Genomic DNA, 22,336 nt, shown 5'->3' with positions numbered 1-22,336 from the left:
TTTTCTTCATTAGATGCTGTTTGATTAGATCAAGGAATTATTTGGCCCAGATGAGAACATTAGTAAACTCTTTTGAGTTTTCAATGGAAAATTCTAATGAAATTTAACACTTGAGCATCTAAGACATTGGAGACTGAGCATGTAAACATGCCTGAGGAATAGTCCATACCTTTCAGGAACTCACAATCAAGAGACCACAGACCCTGAACATATCCACATGTATTTTTTTTAATGTCCAAGAAGTCTTATGGAAGTGCAGAATTGAAGGGAATCTTAGAGACCATGTAGCCCAACACCAAGAAGTTAAAGGTGGAGAAACTAAGCCCATGAATTTAAAGCTATGTCACATGGCAGTGCACCACGCGGATGCTCTGGTTGATCTCAGAGGTTATTTTTCACACTTCTCACTTGAGCCTCTGTTGACTCTGATTGGATTTGTAAAATATTTAATAATGGAGAAGAAAGCTACTTGGGATTACATACCATCTATTAGTAAAATGATGCTCTCTGATGTAGTATGTGAACCTTCCAAATCTCAGTGACTTCATACAACAGAATTCCATTTCTAACTCATTAGACCCAGTGCCACACAGTCTTGATTGGCAGGTGCCATTTGTCAAAGTCATTTGGGGACCTAGACTCACTCCTTCTTGCATCCCATCCACCTCTTAGGCTTTGGAATTTTCTTTTTGTTCAACAGAAGGGAGAAAAACAATGAAAGAATTCACCTAGGAGACCAGGCTCAGTGCTTTCCTTCTATTGGTTAGAAGCAGTCACATGACCATGTTTCGTTGCAGGGGAGGCTGGGAGATGTAGGCTAGCTGTGTGTTGGAGAGTGAGGGAGCATACAGACTTTGGTTATGAATCTATGTCACAAGGAGACAGCTCTTGTGTGATAATATTATAGAGTAAGTTCAGCAAGGGGAGTTGGGTTTTATAGTGAAGTCATTGTTTTTGTTTACAAAAATATCTGTTTCAGTCATCAGACCCTCCCCCAGGCACTATCAGCATCTCTAGACAGGGCTGGAGTATTCTATTTTGTCCATCTTTAGCAAGAACTAGAGTTGTTTCTGGAGTTGACTGACATGGTGTCGTGAAAAGAACATAGACTTTGGAGTCGTGTGCCTTTGTGTTCAAACCCTTATTTTGCCACTTATTAACCTTGCAACTTTGAGCAAATTGCTTAAGCTTTCAGAGTCTTGGTTTCCTGATGGTAAAAAGGGGCAGAGAGCATCCTACAGTTGTGGTGAGAACCCACTGAGATGTTATGGTACGCTCTGGGGAAAGGGCAGAGATGGACAAGAGGTGCAGAGCCTAGATCAATAAGTAAGGAGTGGACAGTTGTTATCACCAGCAGGGACTCTCTAAATGTTGGTGCTCTCACTTCCTGCTGCCCTCCACTGCCACTACTGGACAGGATTTCTTTCTCTCTCTCTCTCTTTTTTCCTTTTTAGCCCTATGAAACTGGGCTATGAAGATAGGTCTATCCCTTGAAATTCCACATAGAATAAACTAGTGAATAATGATGTCCTTGTAAGATGGGTAGGTCAGAGCCAGGTGCGGTGGGGCACACGAGAAAAAGAAAAAAAGTGCTTAGCAACTCAGTGATATCCTGTCTCTAAATAAAATACAAAATAAGGCTGATGATGTGGCTCGGAGGTCGAGTGCCCCTGAGTTCAATCCTCAGTATCCACCCCCCAAAAAATGGGTAGGTCAAGTAGAAAATGTATTAGTTGCTCCTGATATTGGAAATCAGATTGACAGGATGAAAAATGCTTCTTTGCCTCCGTGAAGGATGTTTAACTTGCAAGGACTTGAAACGATGATTTAAGCTGCAAACAAATACTTGTTCAGTTCTAGCGAAATATCAAAGCAGAGAGCCCTCTTCAAGATTGGTGGCCTTTACACTGCAGATCAGAGGAGGAGGGTCTTCAGAAACAGTGAGTGACTTCCTAGGGCCCAGAAGGGCAGTGAGGCGGTGGTGGCTCCTCCTCTGAGAGGTCAGGAAGAGCATACAAGCCCTCCCAGGAGACGCAAGAGAAGGAAGACAGAGATGGGTGCATCCAGGCTCTCTGCAGGCCCCCTTGACTCCTCCTTGACTCTCAACTTGTTTTAGTCAGCTTTCTCACTGCCGTGACTAAAGGATGTGACCAGAACAACTGTAGAGGAGGAAGAGTTGATTTGAAGGCTCACAGTTTCAGAGGTCTCAGTCAACAGAAGGCCGGCTCCGTTTCTCTGGGTTCAAGATGAGGCTGAACATCATGGTGGAGAGTGTGGCAGAGGGAAGCAGCTCACATCATGGCGATCAAGAAGCAGAGAGAGAGATACAAAATATATACAAAATATATACCCCATAGCCACGCCCCCAACTAACCGCTTCCTCCAGCCACACCCACCTGCCTCCAGGCACCCCTCAGTTAATCCCATCAGGGATTGATCCACTGATTAGGTTAAAACTGACACCCCAATCATTTCTCCTCTGAACCTTCTTGCATTGTCTCCCGCGTGAGATTTTTAGGGGACACCTCACTTGCAAACCATAACACAACTCTTGCTTTATTGCTTCCTATGATTTACGAACAGGACGGAGGACCTTTTTGCTGGTTTTGTTTCATAGTCTGCCTGTGTTCTACTCTCTTGATTCATTCTTTCCTTGAAGCTGTTTTCTCTATTCTCCTTGGATATTTGTATTTTATATGCAGAACAGAATGGAGGAAAAAGGTGAAAGAAAATGAGGATGCTGCATCTTCAAACTGGGAAAGTATACACCATCATGATCCCACTTAGCCATGTGCTAGCCATTTTTAATGTCCCCAACTATGCTGCCCCCCACCCCTGTGCAACAGAGGGGCTAAAGGGAAAGGCCTGGGGTTGAATCCACCCAGGGTTCTGGATAACTCTGCCCCTTCAGCTGTGACCTTGGGCAAGTCACTTTCCCTTTCTTAATACTCAGTTTCTTCATCTGTGAAATAGGGATAATTGTTATGTATCTCAGTATTGGCATTAGCGTGAGGGTCAAAAGAAATAAGGGAATGTGTCCAGCACCATGGTTGGAACACCATGAGTCTCCAATAATGCTGCATGATGCCATGATCATGGTCCACTACCAATGATATCAACAGGTCAAATACACCACCCCTGCCAGGAAAGCTTAAGGGAGCAATGCAGCTGTCCTGTTACGTTGCTTCAGACGCATGAATTGGATACTCGCATCAGCCACATGCCATCAGCTTTCCTGAACACCCTACTCCATGATCCAAGAAGTAAAGACTCACAGGCCTCACTCTTAATGAATCTTCCAGTCCCAGCTTCCAGGCATGATCTTTGAGGATTATCCATTAATATTAAATATCCTCTTGGGGTATTTGTGCATAAGGCACCACTGGAAGTCTATGGCTGAAGTCTCCCGTAGCCTTTGCTGCCAGCCTGCCTCCACAGTACCTCTGATGTTATGGTTCCTTCTTTTCCAGGCAAGGATTTTCTAGATTTGTGTGTGGTTCTTATCCAGCCTCTTCTCTTAGGAGAATTCAGGAGATATTGACAGGAGCTGGAATTGGCTAATCTTTGTTTTCGGGCAAGGGCATCTGTATCCATGATAGTTTTGCTTCCCCTTCCAAGTGCACAGGGCCTAGAATGTTTAATTAATAGAGGCCTGGATAAGAGTCCAGATTTGGAAGATTAAGAATGTTCTTTGCCTCCTGACCCTATCGAGCCCCAACCCAAAACTTTCCATGTGCCACCAATTCAATTGAATAAAGGCCTTTGATGGCCATGTGCCCTGGCCAAGAGGACAAAACTTAGATTGGTTAGAGTTTGGGACGCCTAGATCTGGGACAGCTAGGCTCAGTCCATTGATAATTTCATCAGACACACTTCCTAATCAGTCCTCCCTCCCTCCCTTCCTCCCTCTCTCTCTCCCTCCCTCCCTCCCTCTCTCTCTCTCTCTCTCTCTCTCCCCCTCTCTCCCCCCCTCTCTCCCCCTCCCTCTCCCTCTTCCCCCCTCCCCCTTCCCCCTCCTCCCTTCCCCCCTTCCCCCTCCCCTCCCCCCTCCCCAGCTAAGAGTCTGGTCTTTCCCTACATCACGCACTCCCAGTGTTCATGTCATGACACATTGCCAGGTGCCCACCCCGCTTCTAGAATGCCACTGTTTGCCACTTCTCAGAGGCACGCTGGTTGAGAAAGTCTGACAGTTACTTTATCATAAGGAATACTATTTGATCCTAACTAACCAACCGCTGCCTTAATTCTGAGGACAAATTAGAAATACAGAAGAAAAAGGCTGCTGGTTCCCAAAACAAGGAATTTGCTTCCTCTGGATGACGGCTGCCTTCACCCAGGTTCACCCCAGACTGTGCTCTGCTCTTCCTGTGTTCCATGGGAGCTGCTGGTAGAGCTTTGTACTGGGAGATGGCCCACGTGTAGAGGGGTCAAGGCTTGGTCTGCTTATAATTTTTCAAGTGGCCTTGATCAAACCATGCCACCTTTTTGGACTTCAGTTGCTTTTTCTATAAACGAAGTGGCTGAACTGGTGAGGTCCCAAGGTCCCTTTTAGTTCCCACAGTTGTTTGAATTTTACTCTCCCATTCACCAGGACCAATTGAGCTAGTTACTTTGCCTCTGAAGCTGGGCATAGAATACTGCCACCACCTCAATTTGCCATACTTTGTCCCTAGCTGTGGTCAGAAAAGCAGAGTCTGGAGGACAAGGTGACGTGATCTGTGAAGTCACCTCAGCATGGGTTAGCCAAATTAGGATACCTTTGCTCTGAACATCATAAGCTGGCATAAAGAGCAAACTCTTCTGTTTCTAAACCTTAAAATGAGAAGAAATGACTCTGCAGTTCGTCCTTACTGATTTGTTAAAGCTCTGTCTGCTCCACTTGCTCTAGATACAAGCCTACACAGCCTGTCACCCAAATACAGTCCCACAGCAGTCAAGAGAAGAGCCTGAGATCTATGGCGACAGGACATTTCAGACACCTACCAAATGGGTCCTATCAACTCAAAGCCTCCAAGTCAATATTAGCAGTGCAGAAAAACGAAAATAAGGTTCATATGTAGGGCACAGGAAGTTTCATATAGTGTTTCTTCTCTCGCTGGAATGTAACTGTGATCAATGCCAAGTGCAAATCATTGCTTGGAAGAAAAATGCATTCATGATCATATTCCACTGGAACCACGTCACAGATGTGCTTATGTACATTATGACTTTACAACATGAGTGTTACTTTAAAAAATTCCACCATCTTTCCCTTCTACTACAAAGAATGTCCACAGTATTGTAGCACCCTGGCTAAAACATCCATTGATGAGAGCTGACTTCAGAATCTACTAGTGAGTCCCTTAAAATGTAAGTGTTCCTGCTGGCAATGAAGTTGTGAGGTGTACACATCTTTGCATGTATGCAGTCAGATGCTCCCTCCTGAAATCAGTCACGATGGGTGGGGAGACAATGACAGTAAGTATAGACAAGGAACTTCAGAACCAGGCAGCTGAAGGTCAGAGGAAGAACACTTTGAGACTGAACCATGAGAAACTCACCTGCCAGGTGTGGTGGTGCACACCTGTCATCCCCGCAGCTCAGGAGGCTGAGGCAGGAGGATTTCGAGTTTAAAGTCGGCTTCAGCAAAAAATAATCAAGGTGCTAAGCAACTCAGTGAGACCCTGTCTCTAAATAAAATACAAAATAGGGCTAGGGATGTGGCTCAGTGGTCGAGTGCCCCTGAGTTCAGTCCCCAGTACCGCAGCTCACCTAACAGCTTTACCTGGGGCAGAGTGGCTCAACTTCCCTGGCTGGTACCCACTAGACATTCATAGCACACTTACGTGTCCTCCAAGTTAAGATCACCAAAAATGTCTCCAAGCATTACCAACTATCCTCAGGAAGTCAACAAACCTGGGTGAGGACTGCCAGCCCGGAGGAGCCCCGTGGCATGCTGGGAACTGAGGTTTCTTTATGTCCCTTTGAGCACATATATGGCTTCATCAAATAAGCCTCCTATTAGAGGTAATTTGCAGGAATGGGATTTTTCTTCCAAAGTGGCTTCCTGTGTTGGCAATTCCTTTCTCCTTCCCCCCTTTTCTCATCCTTCGGGGCAAATGCATTCCTAGAACTGAGGCAGTTGTAGGTGGGACCCGCCAGGAAGTGAGCCACCCATCTTGCTTGGTACAACAAGTTTGGGTGGTATTGCTGCACCTTTACCAGTCACAGCATCCTGAATAAATACAGCAATGAAAAACTTGCAGGGAGGGGGTGCCACACGAAGCTCAGAGAGCACTGGCACGAGGCCATTTGGGAAGTTTGGTTCTCTCTGCAGAAGTTGTGGATGGTAGACATGCTCCAGAATAAACAGGATAATTATTGGCAGCACAATATATTTTCCTTCTTTTGGTTACTATTTGGTCAGAAAATATCTCAGGCCAGAATTTCATAAAGCTGAAAATGTTGGTATCTTAAGCTCTGACTTTTTCCCCCCTCTAGATTACACCTATCAAGTTCCTAAGCATCCATGTTCTCATCCACGGGTCTTGTTCCCTGGGTGAAAGCAGACCAGCCTGTTCATTTGGACAGAATGTGTTGAACATGTGTCTAAAGAAAGGGCCCTTGGTGCCGTCCTTTTTCAGAAGTGATTTCTCTTCCTGAAGTGGTACTTCCTGAGGAAATAGGTGAGCCTCTCAAAGCGATATTCAAGCTAAGGGCTAGCTCACCCTCAGGAAGTTTTTACTGGCCACCAGGACTCAAAGCCACTTTGAGGAAGTTTCCAGACACGGCTCAGCCCCTTTGGCTAGCTCTGGGATTGGGCCAAATGCTTCCCTTCTCTGCAGTCACCTCACCTGCAGAATGTCACAGGGGGTTAGGAAAGCAGTCCCCAGAAATGCACCTTCAACCTTCTCAGCCATGGTCTTTTTTTTTTTTTTCTTTGTAGATATACATGACAATGGAATGTATTTTGATATATCAGACATACATGAAGTATAACATCCCATTCTTGTGGTTGTACATGATGTGGAGTGACAGTGGTTGTGTATTCATATATGAACAAAGAAAAGTTATGTCTGATTCATTCTACTGTCTTTCCTATTCCCATGCTCCCTTCCTTCCCACCCCCCGTCCAATCTGATGAACCCCCCCCAAACATACACACACACACACACACACACACACACACACACACACGCACACACCCCACCTAGTATGAGTCAGCATCTACCTATCAGAAACAACATTCGGGCTTTGGTTTCTTGGGATTTGGTTTATTTCACTTAGCAGGATAGTCCCCAGATCTATCCATTTACCTGCAAATGCTATAATTTCACTTCTCTTTATGGCTGAGTAATATTCCATTGAGTACATGTACCACATTCTCTTTATCCATTCATCTGTTGAAGGGCACCAAGCTTGGATCCATAGTTGAGCTATTGTGAATTGGGCTGCTATAAACATGGATATTTTGGCAAGGTCTTCTCCCCTATAAATGGAGCTCAGAGGAGCATCGGCCTTGTGGTGTTACTGTACTGAGTTATGAAGCTCGGTATGTGCCCTGTCTGGCCATGCTAGGCCCTCTCAGTGTCCCAAACACAAAATGAATTAAATTATTTGGTGACCTTTCAGCCTTCCAGATGGGCAGCTGAAAAATCAGGGCTTAGTTACCTTGGTGGTTTGCTTTTTTGGCCACTTGAAGGCAGAACCCACACTAACCTTTTTAAAAATCATCATCATCATCGGCAGCGGCAGCAGCAGCCAGTTTGGGACACAGAATTCCTCTGTGTACAGATGACTCTTGTTTGGCAAGTTTTATTGGAAGGAAGAGTGTTTTAATTAGAGAGACTCTTAGTGTTTGAGATATAGAGTGAAAATGTCAGAATTTGAGACAGTATTAAGATTGAGAAATAAATCCTTGTTGTATACCCAAAACACATATGCTTTCAACTAAAAGATCATGGGACCAAGAATCAGAAGACCCATCCCAGTTCTTTCCCATCTGGGCAACTTTGAGCAAGAATATGACTTCTCTGGGCCTCATTTGCTCCATTTCAGACTTCTAAATACATGTTTTAGTCCATGGAATTTAGTTTTTGCCTGTGATGATTATCTAAGTCACTGGGTATTGGAGTCCCACAAAGTCCCATAAAGAAGTAGAAGTGTAGTGTGGTTGGCTAGAACAACTTGGGTTTGGATCTTGACTTTGCCATTTATCCACTGTGACCTTAGGCAAGTTGTTTAACCTCTCTGTGTTCCAGTATCTTCTTATAAAACATAACCTCATAGTCATTTTGCAGATTAAATGGAACATACTCAGAGTAGATGCCTGGCATATAGTAAGCATGCTATATATATGATTTTTTTTTTATTTTGTTGGATGCCTCTGGAAAGAAAAACCTGCCAGAAAAAAAAAAGATGAAATTATAATCAGAAATCTTAGTGTTTAGATTTTTTCATTTCATGAACCAAATTTATCAACTATTTAAGAAATAAAGACATTAAACATTTTCCCTTTTAGTTTCTGATCTATCATTTCCCCTAACCTATAATCCATCAAATACCACCACCACCACCCCCCGTTTCCTGAATAGGAAAATCATAGCTCTAATCTCTATGTTGTAAATATTAAATCCCACCAAAGTGTCAAAATGAGTGCCCACACATGGAACCAATTCTGTCTACTTTCTATGTTGACTGTCACCCTGGAACAGAGTGTCTCAAATATCGGTGTGCATGTGAGTCACCTGGGGGACCTTGTTCCAGGGCTGACTCACCAATTCTGGGACCGGAAACTCCACCTTGCTAAGGAGCTCCCAGGTGACCCGATGCTGCATGTCCTCCTATGACACTCGGAGTCACAAAGCCTCAGATATTTAGAATCATGTGAGGATGCAGGGCGCTTGGGGCACACCTGACCCTAGCTGGGGGCAGGCATTCAGAAACTCACTGCCTGGATCCCTCCCCAGCCCTAGGCTCACCAACTCTGGTTTAAGGAGTTGAAAAGTTTAATAGCCAAAAGGATAAGCCAAGGACTGTAGAAATCCCACCTACTTTTTTCCATTTCCCTCTACTGTGAAAATATCAAGGAACAGCTGGCGCCATGCAGACGGGCCCGTTTATAGCGCCAAGTTATCCGCACTGCAATTCTTCCCTCTATTTCTATTGTTGGGACAAGATGTGTGAGGTGCAGGTGCTAAACCAGACCCTCGAAAAGGAACACTGGATACCATGCAGAAATATTTCCACTAGGGCCCAGTTAATGGAATATGTTTTGGGTGTTTTTAGTAGTATTGGGGTGAGGGTCTTTAAACTTCCCAAAAGTCCCTACTCTGATGGAGGCCTCATATCGAAAAGCCTTGCCTGCTATCACAAACAACAGGAAGGCAGATATTTTTAATAAGGCAGAGCCTCTGCTCCTGAATATCGGTGTGCATGTGAAAACCAAATTTTTCCAGATTGAAATGTTTCTGAAAGCAAGGAAATATCTGCAATAACCTTGATCCTGGTTTTTTTTTTTTTCCAAAAAGAAATGGAAGATGTTAGTTTCTATGAAAACCCAGAGAAGGAACAACTTGTAGATCTATTTGATATGCTACTAACAACACATATATTTTTATCCATTTTGTTAATCTCTGGCTGTAATATATTGAAAGAATGAGTGTTTTGCTGCCAAGTAATGAGAAAGGGATGTTATAGTACAATATGTAAAATTGATCTGATGACCTGATTCACATTTTGCCTTTTTTTTTTTTTTTTTTTTTGAGAAATTATAAATCTCAAAGTTTGTTTGTTTATTGATACTGGGGATTGAAATCAGGGGCACTCAACCACTGAGTCACATCCTCAGCCTTATTTTGTATTTTATTTAGAGTCAGGGTCTCACTGAGTTGCTTAGTGCCTCACTTTTGCTGAGGCTGGCTTTAAACTCTCGATCCTCCTGCCTCAGCCTCCTGAGCCACGGGGATTACAGGCATGTATCACCATTCCCAGCCTCAAAGTTTATTCTTTACCCACAAATTATATACCAGTCCTAGTTTCCAAAATTAGAAAAGACTCACATCTATTTTGGAAAGGGGTATTTCACGTTTGGGAGCACAAAATGCTGTCAGTCTTATGTATCGTATTTTTTAAAAAATGTGAGTTAGACTGGCAATAAGAATAGCTAATGCTCTGAACTTTTGCACAGGAGAAATATAATCCTGGCAGTAAACATCTGTTCCCTTTTATGTGCATTTGTGGCTCTTTAATATGAATGTTTCTGCAACAGCTGTAGCTTTTCTAATCTCTAAATGGAATCTCTGTGTCCTTTAGAGTAATTACCTCAAAGTTCGAGTCATCTAACCTGAGAATTCTGATTAAATCCAGTAGGAATTATGGAAAACCAAATGACTGTTACTAGGAGAGGATCCCATTGTGTCTTGTAGGAAGTACTTTTTCCATCCCCAGAGCCTCTGGTTAGTGCTCCAGAAGTCAGCTAGTTCTGAAATGATTAAATAAATGTAAGATGTTACCTGTGAATCTAGCCATTGACATGCAGATGAGTGGGGTTTCCACTGTCTGAGCAAGTTATATTGTTTCATTTTTTTTGTTTCAAACTAACATTAAAATAGATTATTGTGGGTTCCATTTAAATGTTCTAAACACATACTTTTACAATTTTTTAATGGTTTTTGTTACTATCAAGAGATCATCGTTTTAGTTTCTGGTTTCAGGATAATGACTTGAGATTTCTACGTCTCTGATTGTTGTGTACTAGGATAGAGATTGCCTAATCGAATATTCAGGAAAACCAGAGAAGTAGGAGCAGCCAGATAAGGAAAAGATTTGTTTGTCTCTTAGCAGCTCCCAAATCTCACTCACTTAATGGACCGAGAATCCCTGCCAATGAAATAGGAGAAACCCTCTGTGATAGCAAACTTAAATTCCCTACTCCCAGGGACAGAGAAGTCTAGTCTCAACAAGTGGGAAAATTAAGTCAGGTGCCCAGGAAAAGAAAGATAAAACCATATAGCAATTGAAGGCAGTCAACTCGAACAAAGGAACTAGTTTTGCAAGACTTTGCATTACAGAAGCCATTTCTGAAGGCTCATTTTATGTAACTGGACAAAGGCTGAATGGGGCATCAGTAGACGTTCACTAATAGTCTCAGGAATGAAGCAACAGAGTTATTCTTCAGAGGATTAGAATCCCTGATTAGAATGCCCCTGCCAGCATTCAATCCGTTCCTTCATTCATTTTATACATGTACATATACAATATTAATTAAAGCTTAACCTCTTCTAAATTTTTCGATGAGATGCTAAGTTGGACTTCATTATTTTCTTTCCAAATGCTTGTCATCTTTCTTTAGAGACTTCTGCTCTAGATCTTGAAATAGCCACCAACACTTAGTACTTTGAAAAGGAAAAAAGAAATGAAAGAAGAGAAACTGGGGAAAATGGTATGGGTGTTGAAGACACATGATAAGAAATTTTTTGGCACTTAACTATGCAGTAGGAGGACAGAAAAAAACATGGTGGGGGGATTCTCTCCCCAACTCTTATTTCCCATGGGGCCATGGAGGAGAAGAAGGCAAAGATGCGAAGTTTAACTTGATCCCCCTCAGGCTATGGGCACTTATTAATGCCTCAGGCCCTGCCTCAGATGCAAGGGCACAAAACTCTACAGGCCCAGGTCCCAGCTGGCAGGAGCTCACAAATCTAAACGGGTGAACTAATCCTTCCAGTACGGTGGCACACACTCCAAGTGGAAACACGGGAGTCAGCTAACTCCTCCCAGACACCCTTATGCCCTCACTGGTTGAGATAACAGAAACAATACCTAGGTCTTGGTTTACTTCAAGTTAGATGAGGCAATGTACTTAGGAGGCTACCTGAGATGAAGTAAGTATTTAATGAATAGTATTTTTTTTTTAATTTAGGGTGCCTCATCTAGTAGCCAGGCTTATAATAAGAACTCAGTAAATTTGAGCTGCTAACATCAGCATTATTATTCTCGTACCTTGTATACAACAACAAATATTCTTTTATTTCTCATCCTTCTTACTGCCAATCCCTTTAGAAGCCAACAGCCTGGAAGGCCTTCTCTCCATCTGGGATCTAAGTGTTTTTAGTGCCCCCACGATGGCCAGAACATTCCCCTCCATTCTGCAGGTTTCAATTATAGAAACCAAAGCAGTGTGTGATCCCAAGCTGAAGGCCTGAGTCTTCATACTGGGAATACTAACATACACCAATAAGATCTTAGAAACCATACATGGCTGCATGCTGTTACAACAAATAATTAACATTTTTTCAAGTTAATTAACATTAACTCCTCACAGGAGTTAATGGTAGGAGGGGAGGGCTGTGTGGGTAGGACTGGAACTGAGCTGCGGGGGTTCAGAATGTTCATCTAAGTTGAGAGAGAGGGAGCATGGGGTTGGATCTTACAGGTGAGAGTTGTGGATCTGAGCTGGATAATTATCAGTAGTGGAAAAGGACGGGGACACACAGGGCACTTCCTGCACCTCAGCTCAATGCCAGGCCTTGTAGGCATGTTGGCTCTCGTAATCATCACCACATCACTTCTCCCGCAGTTCACTAATGAGACTCTGCCAATCCATGCAGCCTTTCCATCACAAATCTTGAAAGTACTATTAGTGAATGCATTTTAAAAATAGGCAACAATCTGACTTTTTTTTTTTTTTTGAAGAAATCTCCCTTCCCTTGCCTTAATATATTAAATCGCTAAGTCCTGTGACATCTGGAAGGGCAGTACTGGAGACCTTAGTGATTGGCAGTCTAGGGAAGCCAGGTACTGCAGCTTCAGGCTCCCACTGATGGTTCCCAGACCAGGCAGAGCCACCTTGGTTTCATCCAAAGGCACTGGGAAACACAAGCCAGCCACCTGCCTGCAGGGGCCAGCCCTCCCCATCCCAGATGTCAGTAGACTAATGGGAAGAAGCCAGTGTCTCAGAGGTCCTAGGAAGAGGGTGTGGGGATGCCAGCAGCCTTGCTCTGGCATCCTTTATGGTGCTCCTCACCAGACACATGTCTGGGCAGCAAACAATGAGCTAAGCCTGTGGTTTAGGCAGAGTGTTCATGGGAGCTAACCCTGTAGTTCAGACAAAGTAAAGATGGTCAGTTCATCAGCCAGGAAGGACAGAAACATCTTCTCTGCTCACAGAACATGTCTGTGGCTGTGCACAGCACTGATCCCTGGCCAAGCTGCCTTCCGTTGCATAACTTTGATGCTAACCAGTTTTGGATGATTCTATCTGGCAGGGAGCACGTTATGGATCAATGAGTAGAAATCCCTGGATAAATCAAAGATTGTACATGCTCTGCTCTGCCTCTGGGCTATTTAGATCTGTCTTTATTCTGTTCAATTCCTTCCCAATATTTTTTGTGGTGTTTTCACATTAGAACATCGTGCATAGAGCTATGGCAATTAAGATGAAGCAGTCATTTAGAGCTCAGTAAGGAGGGGAAAGTGTATGTACCATCAACATAATACAAAGAGAACATGGTAGGTCCTTGCCTCACAAAAGAGACATGGCAAACAACAAGAATAGTCAGGAGAGAGATTCAGAGAGTAATTTGCACAAAAACCACAGTGAATATATGGTGAAGTCAGAACTTGAACCTTGACCAGCAGAGCCCATGTTCTTATCCATTATCTTATCCCGCTTCTAGAAAGCAAAACAGTCTTCATTTTCACCAGCAGCTCTGGGAGGACATATTGTCCATGGTATAAAATATGCATTGAATCACCCGTGGTGATGAGTCATCCTCAGGACAGACCAGTTGCTTTTGAATAAGAAAACAGAATCCCTGCCTAGGAAATAATTTTCTCTTTGCAAAGTTATGGATCATTGGGGCACAATAAATATTTATTGGGATATTGTGCTAGGCAGCACAACACAAATAAGGGAATTATATATGCATATGTAAATGGTTGTAGCACAAGGTGGTAGGGAACCCGTGGAGGGAAGGAGATACAGGAGCCCTATTATGGAAGTTTGGAGAATGGGAAGATTGCTTCAGAGAAGCTTAAACAATGAGCTAGACCTTGAAGGCTGATTAAGGACCAAACTGTTTTCATTATTATGATTCTTATGTATTAAAATACATTATCATATATTTTAGCTACCAAATTAATAGAGTTAATCAAGCCAGGTATGATGATGGTCAGGCCAACCTTAAAGGAAATGCCTATCTCACCAAAATGCCTCTCCCTAGCCTTTCACAACAGCTAGGAAGCCAGACCTTTTATGTATTAACATTTAATTATCAAAACAATAGTATAGCCCCGGTATGGTGGCACATGCCTATAATCCCACAGCTCGGGAAGCTAATGCAGAAGGATCGTGAGTTCACAGCCAGCCTCAGCAACTTAACAAGGCCCTAAGCAATTCAGTCTCTAAATAAAATATTTTTTTAAAAAAAAAAGGGTTGGAGATGTGGCTCACTGGTTAAGCACCCCTAGGTTCAATCCCTGCTACCCACCCCCCAAAAAAGTATATTCCCATTTTACAGAAAACTCACATCTCCAGACTTCCAGAGCAACTTTTTATTTCCTTGCCCCTCCAATAAATCTCTTCAAGGCTATCAAAAAAAATATATATAAGGTCTTTGTCAAAAGAACTCTAGACTAGAGCACAACTTGGCAACTATAATCAACTTTAACTCAACTCTGGGAGGCTGGGTTTTAGAGTCTCAAGACCTGGGTTTGAGTCCAAGTGGTGAATAGCCATGTCACTTTCTAAACTTAGTTCCCACTCCTGTGAAATGAGGATAAGCATTATATCCACAACCCGCATCACAGGTAAGCCTACAAGCACCTATCATGTATAAGGTTCTCTTCTCGGTGATGGACACACAGCATTGACCAAGGCAGAGCTGGTCTCTGTTCTGTTGTGCCGGCATTTCTAGTGAAGGCAGACAAGGAAGTCCCAGTTGGTAATGAGTCTTATGGAGAACATAAGGTAAGAGGATCTATAGATCCTTGGGAGGGCTGGGGATATAGCTCAGTTGGTAGAGTGCTTGTCTGTATGCATAAGGCCCTAGGTTCAATTCCAAGCACCATCAAAAAGAAAAGAAAATAGTTGGGGAGTTGGTCAGGACAGATCTCTCTGATACCTCACTATGGAGAGCTAGTTACATGAGAATTTAGAAAGAGACCCTCAGGCTTCTAAGAAAGAGTTTCTGCAAAGACTCTGGTGGCAATGAGCTTCCCATGTTAGAAGCCTCTGCAGCTGGAAGGTAAAGAGCAAGAAATAAAGCCACAGAAGAGGAGCTCAGCCTGACGCGCGCAGCTGAACAGGAGAGGCAGGGACAGCCCAGAGATTGGAGGGCCACAGTAGGCCCTGCCTGAGAACTTTATTCCAAAATTGATGGGAAGTCATCAGAAGATTTTAAGCAGCAGAGAAATGTACTCTGTTATACTTTTAAAAGCTCCCTCTGGCTGCTCTGTGGACAATGGATTGTAGGAGGCTGAGAGGGAACACAGGGAGAGCTGTTAGGCATATAAGTGAATAATGAGATAATTGAAGGTGGAAATAAATATCATTTCTTAAGAACTTTGAAAGCACTAATCGGTGGTTATTAATAGGTCCACTGCTACTCATTAAATAAGGTGTGTAACGACAACATGTCTGTTTCAAATGACACAAAAGATAAGAAAGAGCACATGAGGAACTTATTCAAATTTTAGGTTGCCAATCAAGCCGTATATTCCAATGGACATCTCCAATGTTTGTGAAGATGATGAAGAGTGCCTAACTCAGTAGGAGATGCTCAGCCAGATTTTAGTCTCCTGACCAATGTGGCTGTAAAAATAAAAATCAGTTGATATGTACATAGTCTGAAAAATCGGATCCAAGAGTAAACCTTACCAGTTGCAGTGAAACATTTAAATGGAAATTAGAGATGTCATACTGAATAGTCTGATGCCAAATCATGATCATTCAACAGGTCCCGTGGGTTTGCAAAGCGTATTATGTGCCTGTCCCCCTAATATGGTCTGGGATCACAGTATCTAATATCAATGGCTTTTTGTGTATGTGCTGAGGATTGATCCCAGAGGCACTTAACCACTGAGTCACATTCCCAGCCCTGTTTTATTTTTTGAGACAGGGTCTCGCTAAGTTGCTCAGGGCCTTATTAAGTTGCTGAAGCTGGCTTTGAACTTGCACTCCTCCTACCTCAGCCTCCCAAGTCACTGGGATTACAGGTGTGCGCCACCATGGTTGGCTTCAGTTGGCCTTTTAATGCAAGCTGAACCTGCTTATAATGAGCACTGTGAAATCCTAGCCTACTGCTCTCATCCTTTCTGGTCATTTTATCATAATCCTATTTCCTTTGCTTTAGCTCTTTTCCAAAGTATCAGCTTGCTATTATGTCCTGAAATACATGAATATTTTAATATAATTCTCCTTTTTTGAGGGACAGACTTATTTTCTATCATCTTTAGTGAAATTTCCAGAGATATATGATACAGGCAATTATGTTAATGAGATTTATGTTTATTTCTTCTTTTTAAAAAAGACCCTTTAGAGCAGTGTTGTCATTCAAAGCCATTAAAGTGATGGTTCTCACACTCATTTATGTCTAAGCTCCCTTGAGACACACAAGTTAATGTGTTCCTAGTTACTTTAGTAGAAGTTCACATGCCCCTATCCAGTTAATTTATTTAAATTAATTTGCATGACAACTGATGGATTAAATTGGTTAATTATCTTGATGTCTAGAATATGAAGTGTTAAAAGCCAGATGTTAGCTGAGCTCAATTAAAGAGCAAAGTGTTCACACTTCATGTGAATAACAAGATATGATCCTTTCTAGAATCCCCTTTTTAAAAATATGACTTCTAGAAGCTGAGGTTGTGGCTCAATGGAAGAGCACTCATCTACCACACGCAAGACACTGGGTTCGAACTTCAGCACCACATAAAAATAAATAAATAAATGTCCAACCACAACTAAAAATATATGTAAAAAAAAAAAAATTACTTCTAATACCATGTGTTCACTATCCCAGATAATGATTCAAACATTCTTTTTGAATAAGTATATATGGATTTATTGGGCTTAATAATATCCAGTTAACATCTGACTTTTACGCGTCACTCGGAAGACCCTCAAACAAAGAATTTTTGAGTGATAATGCAAACTTACTCTGAGGCTGTATAAAACATTAGTGTCTGTGGAGACTGCACACACATCTAAAATCTGCAATTCGCATTGCCTTAAATTTATCTCACCCCTGTGGATCTCAAACTCCATTGGTGTCACAGTCACCTGGAGAAATAAGCAGAAATACACATGCTCAGGCCCCATCCTCCCAAGTCAAAAGTTCAGATCTTTGGTGGTTTTTAATAGTGCCTCAGGTGTTCTGATGCATACCAAAGTTGAGAATCACTAGCTTTTGGTATGCTAGTCCCTCTGAAAAGAAATATCCCATTGGAGTGAACTTTAGGGGAACCAAAGATTGGGCACTTAATATAGTAATAGCAAAAAAATCCTGAAAACCATTATTCCCTACGTTTGTGTATGTTTATATGTGTCTATATACATATATGTATGTAAATATCCATATGCACCCATATCTGTGTGTATGTATACGTGTAGGTTTGTGGACATAACTTGTAGTTTATCAACAAAACACCCAGTAGGTGGAACTTAAGGGGCCTGTGCAAGGGGTGTCTCATTCTTTCTTGGGAATGGAATAAGAATTGCATGTGTCCCCATTCTGGAGACGATAAGAATCAAGAATCCTTTTAAAATAAATCTGTTAAGTTTTCCCATGACCCAACCGGGACTTCTCAGTCTCCATGTTTCCCAGCAGTACCCCAACCAATAAACCTGCCAATTAAGCAACTGAATATCATTATTGTGAATGTAATTACAGACAGCAATTATGAGCTTGTAAATTCCTCCCATGAATACAGCTCTTTTCCCAAACCATCTTAAGCTCTTTTCTTAGGAAAGTGGAAAGCAATCCTATCCCTAGCCTCACCCCAAATGTGGCCTCCCTTGCTTAGAAGACACTCCTCCTTGCTGGCCCAAGGGTCATGTTGAGCAAGCTTTAATGGCTGTGCTATAAAGCAGAGCGCCCCCTTGGGGTGCAGTGCTTTTCAGCATCTTTCACATAAAGTTTCTCTAGGGAGCAGATCTCTTAATCTCTTGTTGGGGCTGGGGCATTAGTATCAAATTGTAAGAATCATTGCAGAAAAATCAAAGGACGGAACTCCGCAGAATAATGTGAGGATTTTAACATTATTGGAATTAAGCTTTACAGGATGCAATTCACTAAGGATTTAGAGTCTCTGAAAATAAAGTTGGCACTGTAGAAGCATGCATAGGCAAGAAGGCTTCGCATGTCTGTAGAAATAAAATTAATCATCTTCAGGCCCAGAATTAACCCTTGCATTCAATTTCTGTATATTTAGTTCATGAAAACCTTAAACCCTCCTGGATAATAGGTGCTTGAAAGAGTTCTATACAGACGTGTTTGGCTTGAGATGCAAGGCAGTCTGCCAAGATCCCAATCTGTTGTTTCATTTTAGTGGATAGTGAAAATAAGTAATTGCACTAGTAGTTGGTTGAAAAGGGGAAGAACTGCATGCAGACCTGTTTGATTCACCGTGCGATGAGTGATACCATATAAACTCTGAGAAGAAAGTTCCCATATTTATTTAACTTACCTGATACTATGCCTCACACGGCCCTTTGCAAAGAATCAATTTTCAGAGCTCTTCTCTGAATAAGGTTAAATATTACACCCAGCAGTTAGCATGATGTATGACATTTTTAAAGAAGACAATACTTACAAGCCAAATGAGCTATTTCAAGCCATAGCATTTCCATTAACTATAACCAAAAAATCAGGCACTGATTATGCCTTTGTTGTTGATGATGATGATGTTTTTGTTCATGGATGTCTCCTGGTGTAGTAGTAGAATGCGCCTGGGCATCAGAACTTTTTCAGAGCAACATGAAAATTCAGAAGTACCAATACAACCTTCATAAGTGACCCAGAGGAGCTGATACTTTTAGAGAAGCTAACCTGATCAAACTCGGCTGAAGATATCTAGTGGCATTAAGTGAGGGTGCTTATTTCACTTAGCATGACAGTCTCCAGTTCCATCCATTTACCAGCAAATGCCATAATTTCATTTATCTTTGTGGCTGAGTATTATTCCAATGCAACCACAAAAATGGAAAGTTATACTCCATGTAGGTATAATACTGACATTTATATCTAAAAAGAACAAAAAAGATACCTTAAAAAAAGAGGGTGCAGGGCTGGGGTTATAGCTCAGCATTACAGCACTTGCCTCGCACTTGTGAGGTACTGGGTTCGATCCTCAGCACTACATAAAAAATAAATAATATTTAAAGAGAGGGTGCTTATGAAAACCTTAAGCCTTTTTTACTCTTTTATTAAATAATTTGAATTCCTTTTAAATGTTTGAAAAGTAGGTTAAAATTCCCTAGGCTGAGCACAGGTCAGATGGAGTTATCTCTGAAAGCACCAGGGAAACAGGCATTGAGGATCTTTTGGTAACTTTAGCATAAAAGAAAATTCATGAGTGAATTACAGTCTTTCAATCACCGTGTATGACCACTTTAAGAAGAAGACTCTTTATAGTTTTTCTTTTTTTTTTTGACAAACAGTAGCCTAAGAATTTCTAGAAATATGGGTGACCAGATAGGTTATATTTTTAAAATATGTATTTTATACACACACACACACACACACACACTCTCTCTCTCTCACACCCCTCCACAGATATATATGTGTGTGTATACACACAGATATATAACATATATCTGTGTGTGTATACACACAGATATATAACATATATATATATACACCTGTGAATCTATACAGATTTATATGTACTTTTGAATATGTATAGTATATATCTGTAAATATCTGTGTACATACATAGATGTATACACACATTTGCTTATTTTTTTTGCTCTGTACGTTATATCCATATAAAGATATGAAAAGAGAAAAATTGCAACCAGGGAAGATTAATATAAGAAATTCTTCATTATATTATCCTATCTTTTTCCATTTTCTAGAGGGCAGACCCTCAAGTCCCTATAAATTGAATAGGAAAAAATATATAATACACATAAATAATTAACCACCAGGTACAGCTGCCAAAGAGATTTTGGGCTCATCGTTCTATTATTAGGCCACAGCTAAAGTACTAACTGCTTCATTTCACCTGATCTCATTGCCAATTTGGGACTACATTGAAATCATTTACAAAACTTTTATATTTGAAAGATCCAGTTCTTCTTCTTCTCCTCCTCCTCCCTTCTTCCCCCAACCATCGGGGTAGAAGGTGATAAGAACACAGTTGTCACTCTCAGTGTGGCCACGTGAGTGCCTCTCATTTAAGTAACAAGGTGTCCCTCAGGTCAGCCTGTGATAAAACCCAAGTCAAACAAGGCTGAGTCCCGGATGTTTTATGTCCTGAGGATCTGACCTAAGGTCATGGCCAGCCCTGATTTGATTCTCAAGACCTCAAATGGTCATGTAAGCAGTGACATAAATGGGTGTAAACTTCCTCTTGGGCCATTGCCGTGGAAGGGGGACGGGTGAAAGTACAGCCGTGCCAGGGTGGAACACATATCCTCCTGGACACTGGGCATAAGCGGGAGTGTTCATCACTCGGACGGGCAACCTAGCCATGGTGGCTAGATGCCCAAGGCTGACGAATTCCGCATCATGTCACTGCCTTCAAGTGGAGGTCCATGTGAATACGGTCATCCCCAAAGAACTGAGAAACCGCTTGCCTTCCAGAACTCTGCATCTCAGCAAAGCCTCCACACCGCCAACAGCTTGTCATCTCGTGTTTTTCAACCCTCTAGAAAATGGCCTTCCAGCCTGGGACAAACCGAAGCACTGTCCAGACCGGGAGGAGGACTGGAAGCTAGTAGGAATGTCCGAAGGCTGCCTACACAGGAAGAGCCATTCAGAGAGGCGCAGCACCCTGAAAAATGAACAGGCGTCACCGCATCTCATCCAGGCCACTTGGACCAGCTCCATATTCCACCTGGACCATGAGGATGTGAACGACCAGAGCATCTCAAGTGCCCAGACCTTCCAGACGGAAGAGAAGAAATGCAAAGGTAACTGGACTTGTTTTTTTCTTTTTGAAAACATTTATTGCATATTTCTATATAGGAGAAAGAATCTCCCCTGTAACCGTATACTCAGTCTCTGTTTCCTCCAGGGCACCGTATCCACGTGTTCGGATTCAGGTTGCATTGGGACGCTTGGGGAAATGTCTTCTCCCCAAATTATATCTTTGGGGAGAAGACATTTCTATTGCTTTAATTAGCAGAAGTGTGGATAGCTTGGACTTTCATTCTTTTTTTTTTTTTTTTGGATCTGAGTAGAAACAGACTGTTGGATGTGGAAAGGTTTGCTTTGAAGTGTGTGTATGGGCGTGTGTACACACACGTGTGTGTGTTTCTTTTCCCAGTTGTGCCAGTGGCTAACAGGATTTCGATGCCTGCCTTTAACCTAAATAGACGATTTGTGCTCAATAGAGAGGTTTTAAGTTGTTGTCCTTTACTCATTAAATCCTATGTCATCATCCTGAAAAGAGAGATTATGGTGTTAGGAGGTTGTCACCTCAAAAGAAAAAAAAAAATAGTTAAACTGGTCTAAGTTCCTGATTGCATGAGATTTAGCTGTTCTTTACCTCACGTCGCCTCCACCCTGACAGATGTCTTGGTGCTGATCGCTTTATTGTCTTAGGGCTCCCCAAAACCTTTGCTTCTTAAATCAGTTTGTGTCGTTAAGTGTCCAAGAAATCAATTTGTGTCTTTAAATGTCCAAGTTCATGAGATTTCCTATTCTTTACAATTTAGAGGGTTTTTAAAAAATAATAATAATAAGGTTCTTTTGGTTTATTAATTATTACTACTCGTCGTAAAGATTGTGTGTTTGAAAATCTTGCCATCGTATACCAATATATAACAATGAAAATTTGTAAAGACTCCTACATAAAAGCTATTAAGGGATTTCTGCCAACTATCCTATCTTATACATAAGTACACAATTCATCATTTCTGTAAAAGAGCTAAGATTTTAGCTTTTCTGAAAACATATTGAAAGCTCTTTGTAGCTACCAGTTTACCTGGGAAATTGAGTATGCAGTTTGCTTCAGTTGAAAATAGAGTTATCCAAAGATAACAGTAAATAGTCATGAGCTCTAGTTCAAGGGTAGTCAAAACTATACACGTTCCTTTTGGAAAGGCTTGTGTTTGAATTGTCCTTCATATTGATTAGGTTTGAAAAATGTTAGGGATACTTAGAAAAAGGAAAAATAAGGTTTTTCA

At 41.8% G+C, this 22,336-nt stretch overlaps 1 protein-coding gene across 6 annotated transcripts in view; it reads left to right on the top strand.

The window, feature by feature from the left end:
- Window positions 1–22,336, top strand: part of Thrb (thyroid hormone receptor beta) — a 369,387-nt gene that overhangs the window by 276,257 nt on the left and 70,794 nt on the right. For all 6 annotated transcript variants that reach the window (XM_076842915.1, XM_076842909.1, XM_076842902.1 and 3 more), the window contains exon 4: window positions 20,858–21,118. In XM_076842915.1, coding sequence (XP_076699030.1) covers window positions 20,858–21,118 — 261 coding nt within the window. The remainder of the gene's footprint in view (window positions 1–20,857; window positions 21,119–22,336) is intronic.

This window comes from Callospermophilus lateralis, chromosome 1 (assembly GCF_048772815.1).
Source record: "Callospermophilus lateralis isolate mCalLat2 chromosome 1, mCalLat2.hap1, whole genome shotgun sequence".
Classification (NCBI taxonomy): Eukaryota; Metazoa; Chordata; class Mammalia; order Rodentia; family Sciuridae; genus Callospermophilus; species Callospermophilus lateralis.
Note: the sequence above shows the minus strand (reverse complement) of the source record. Positions and strands in the feature narration are given on the sequence as shown.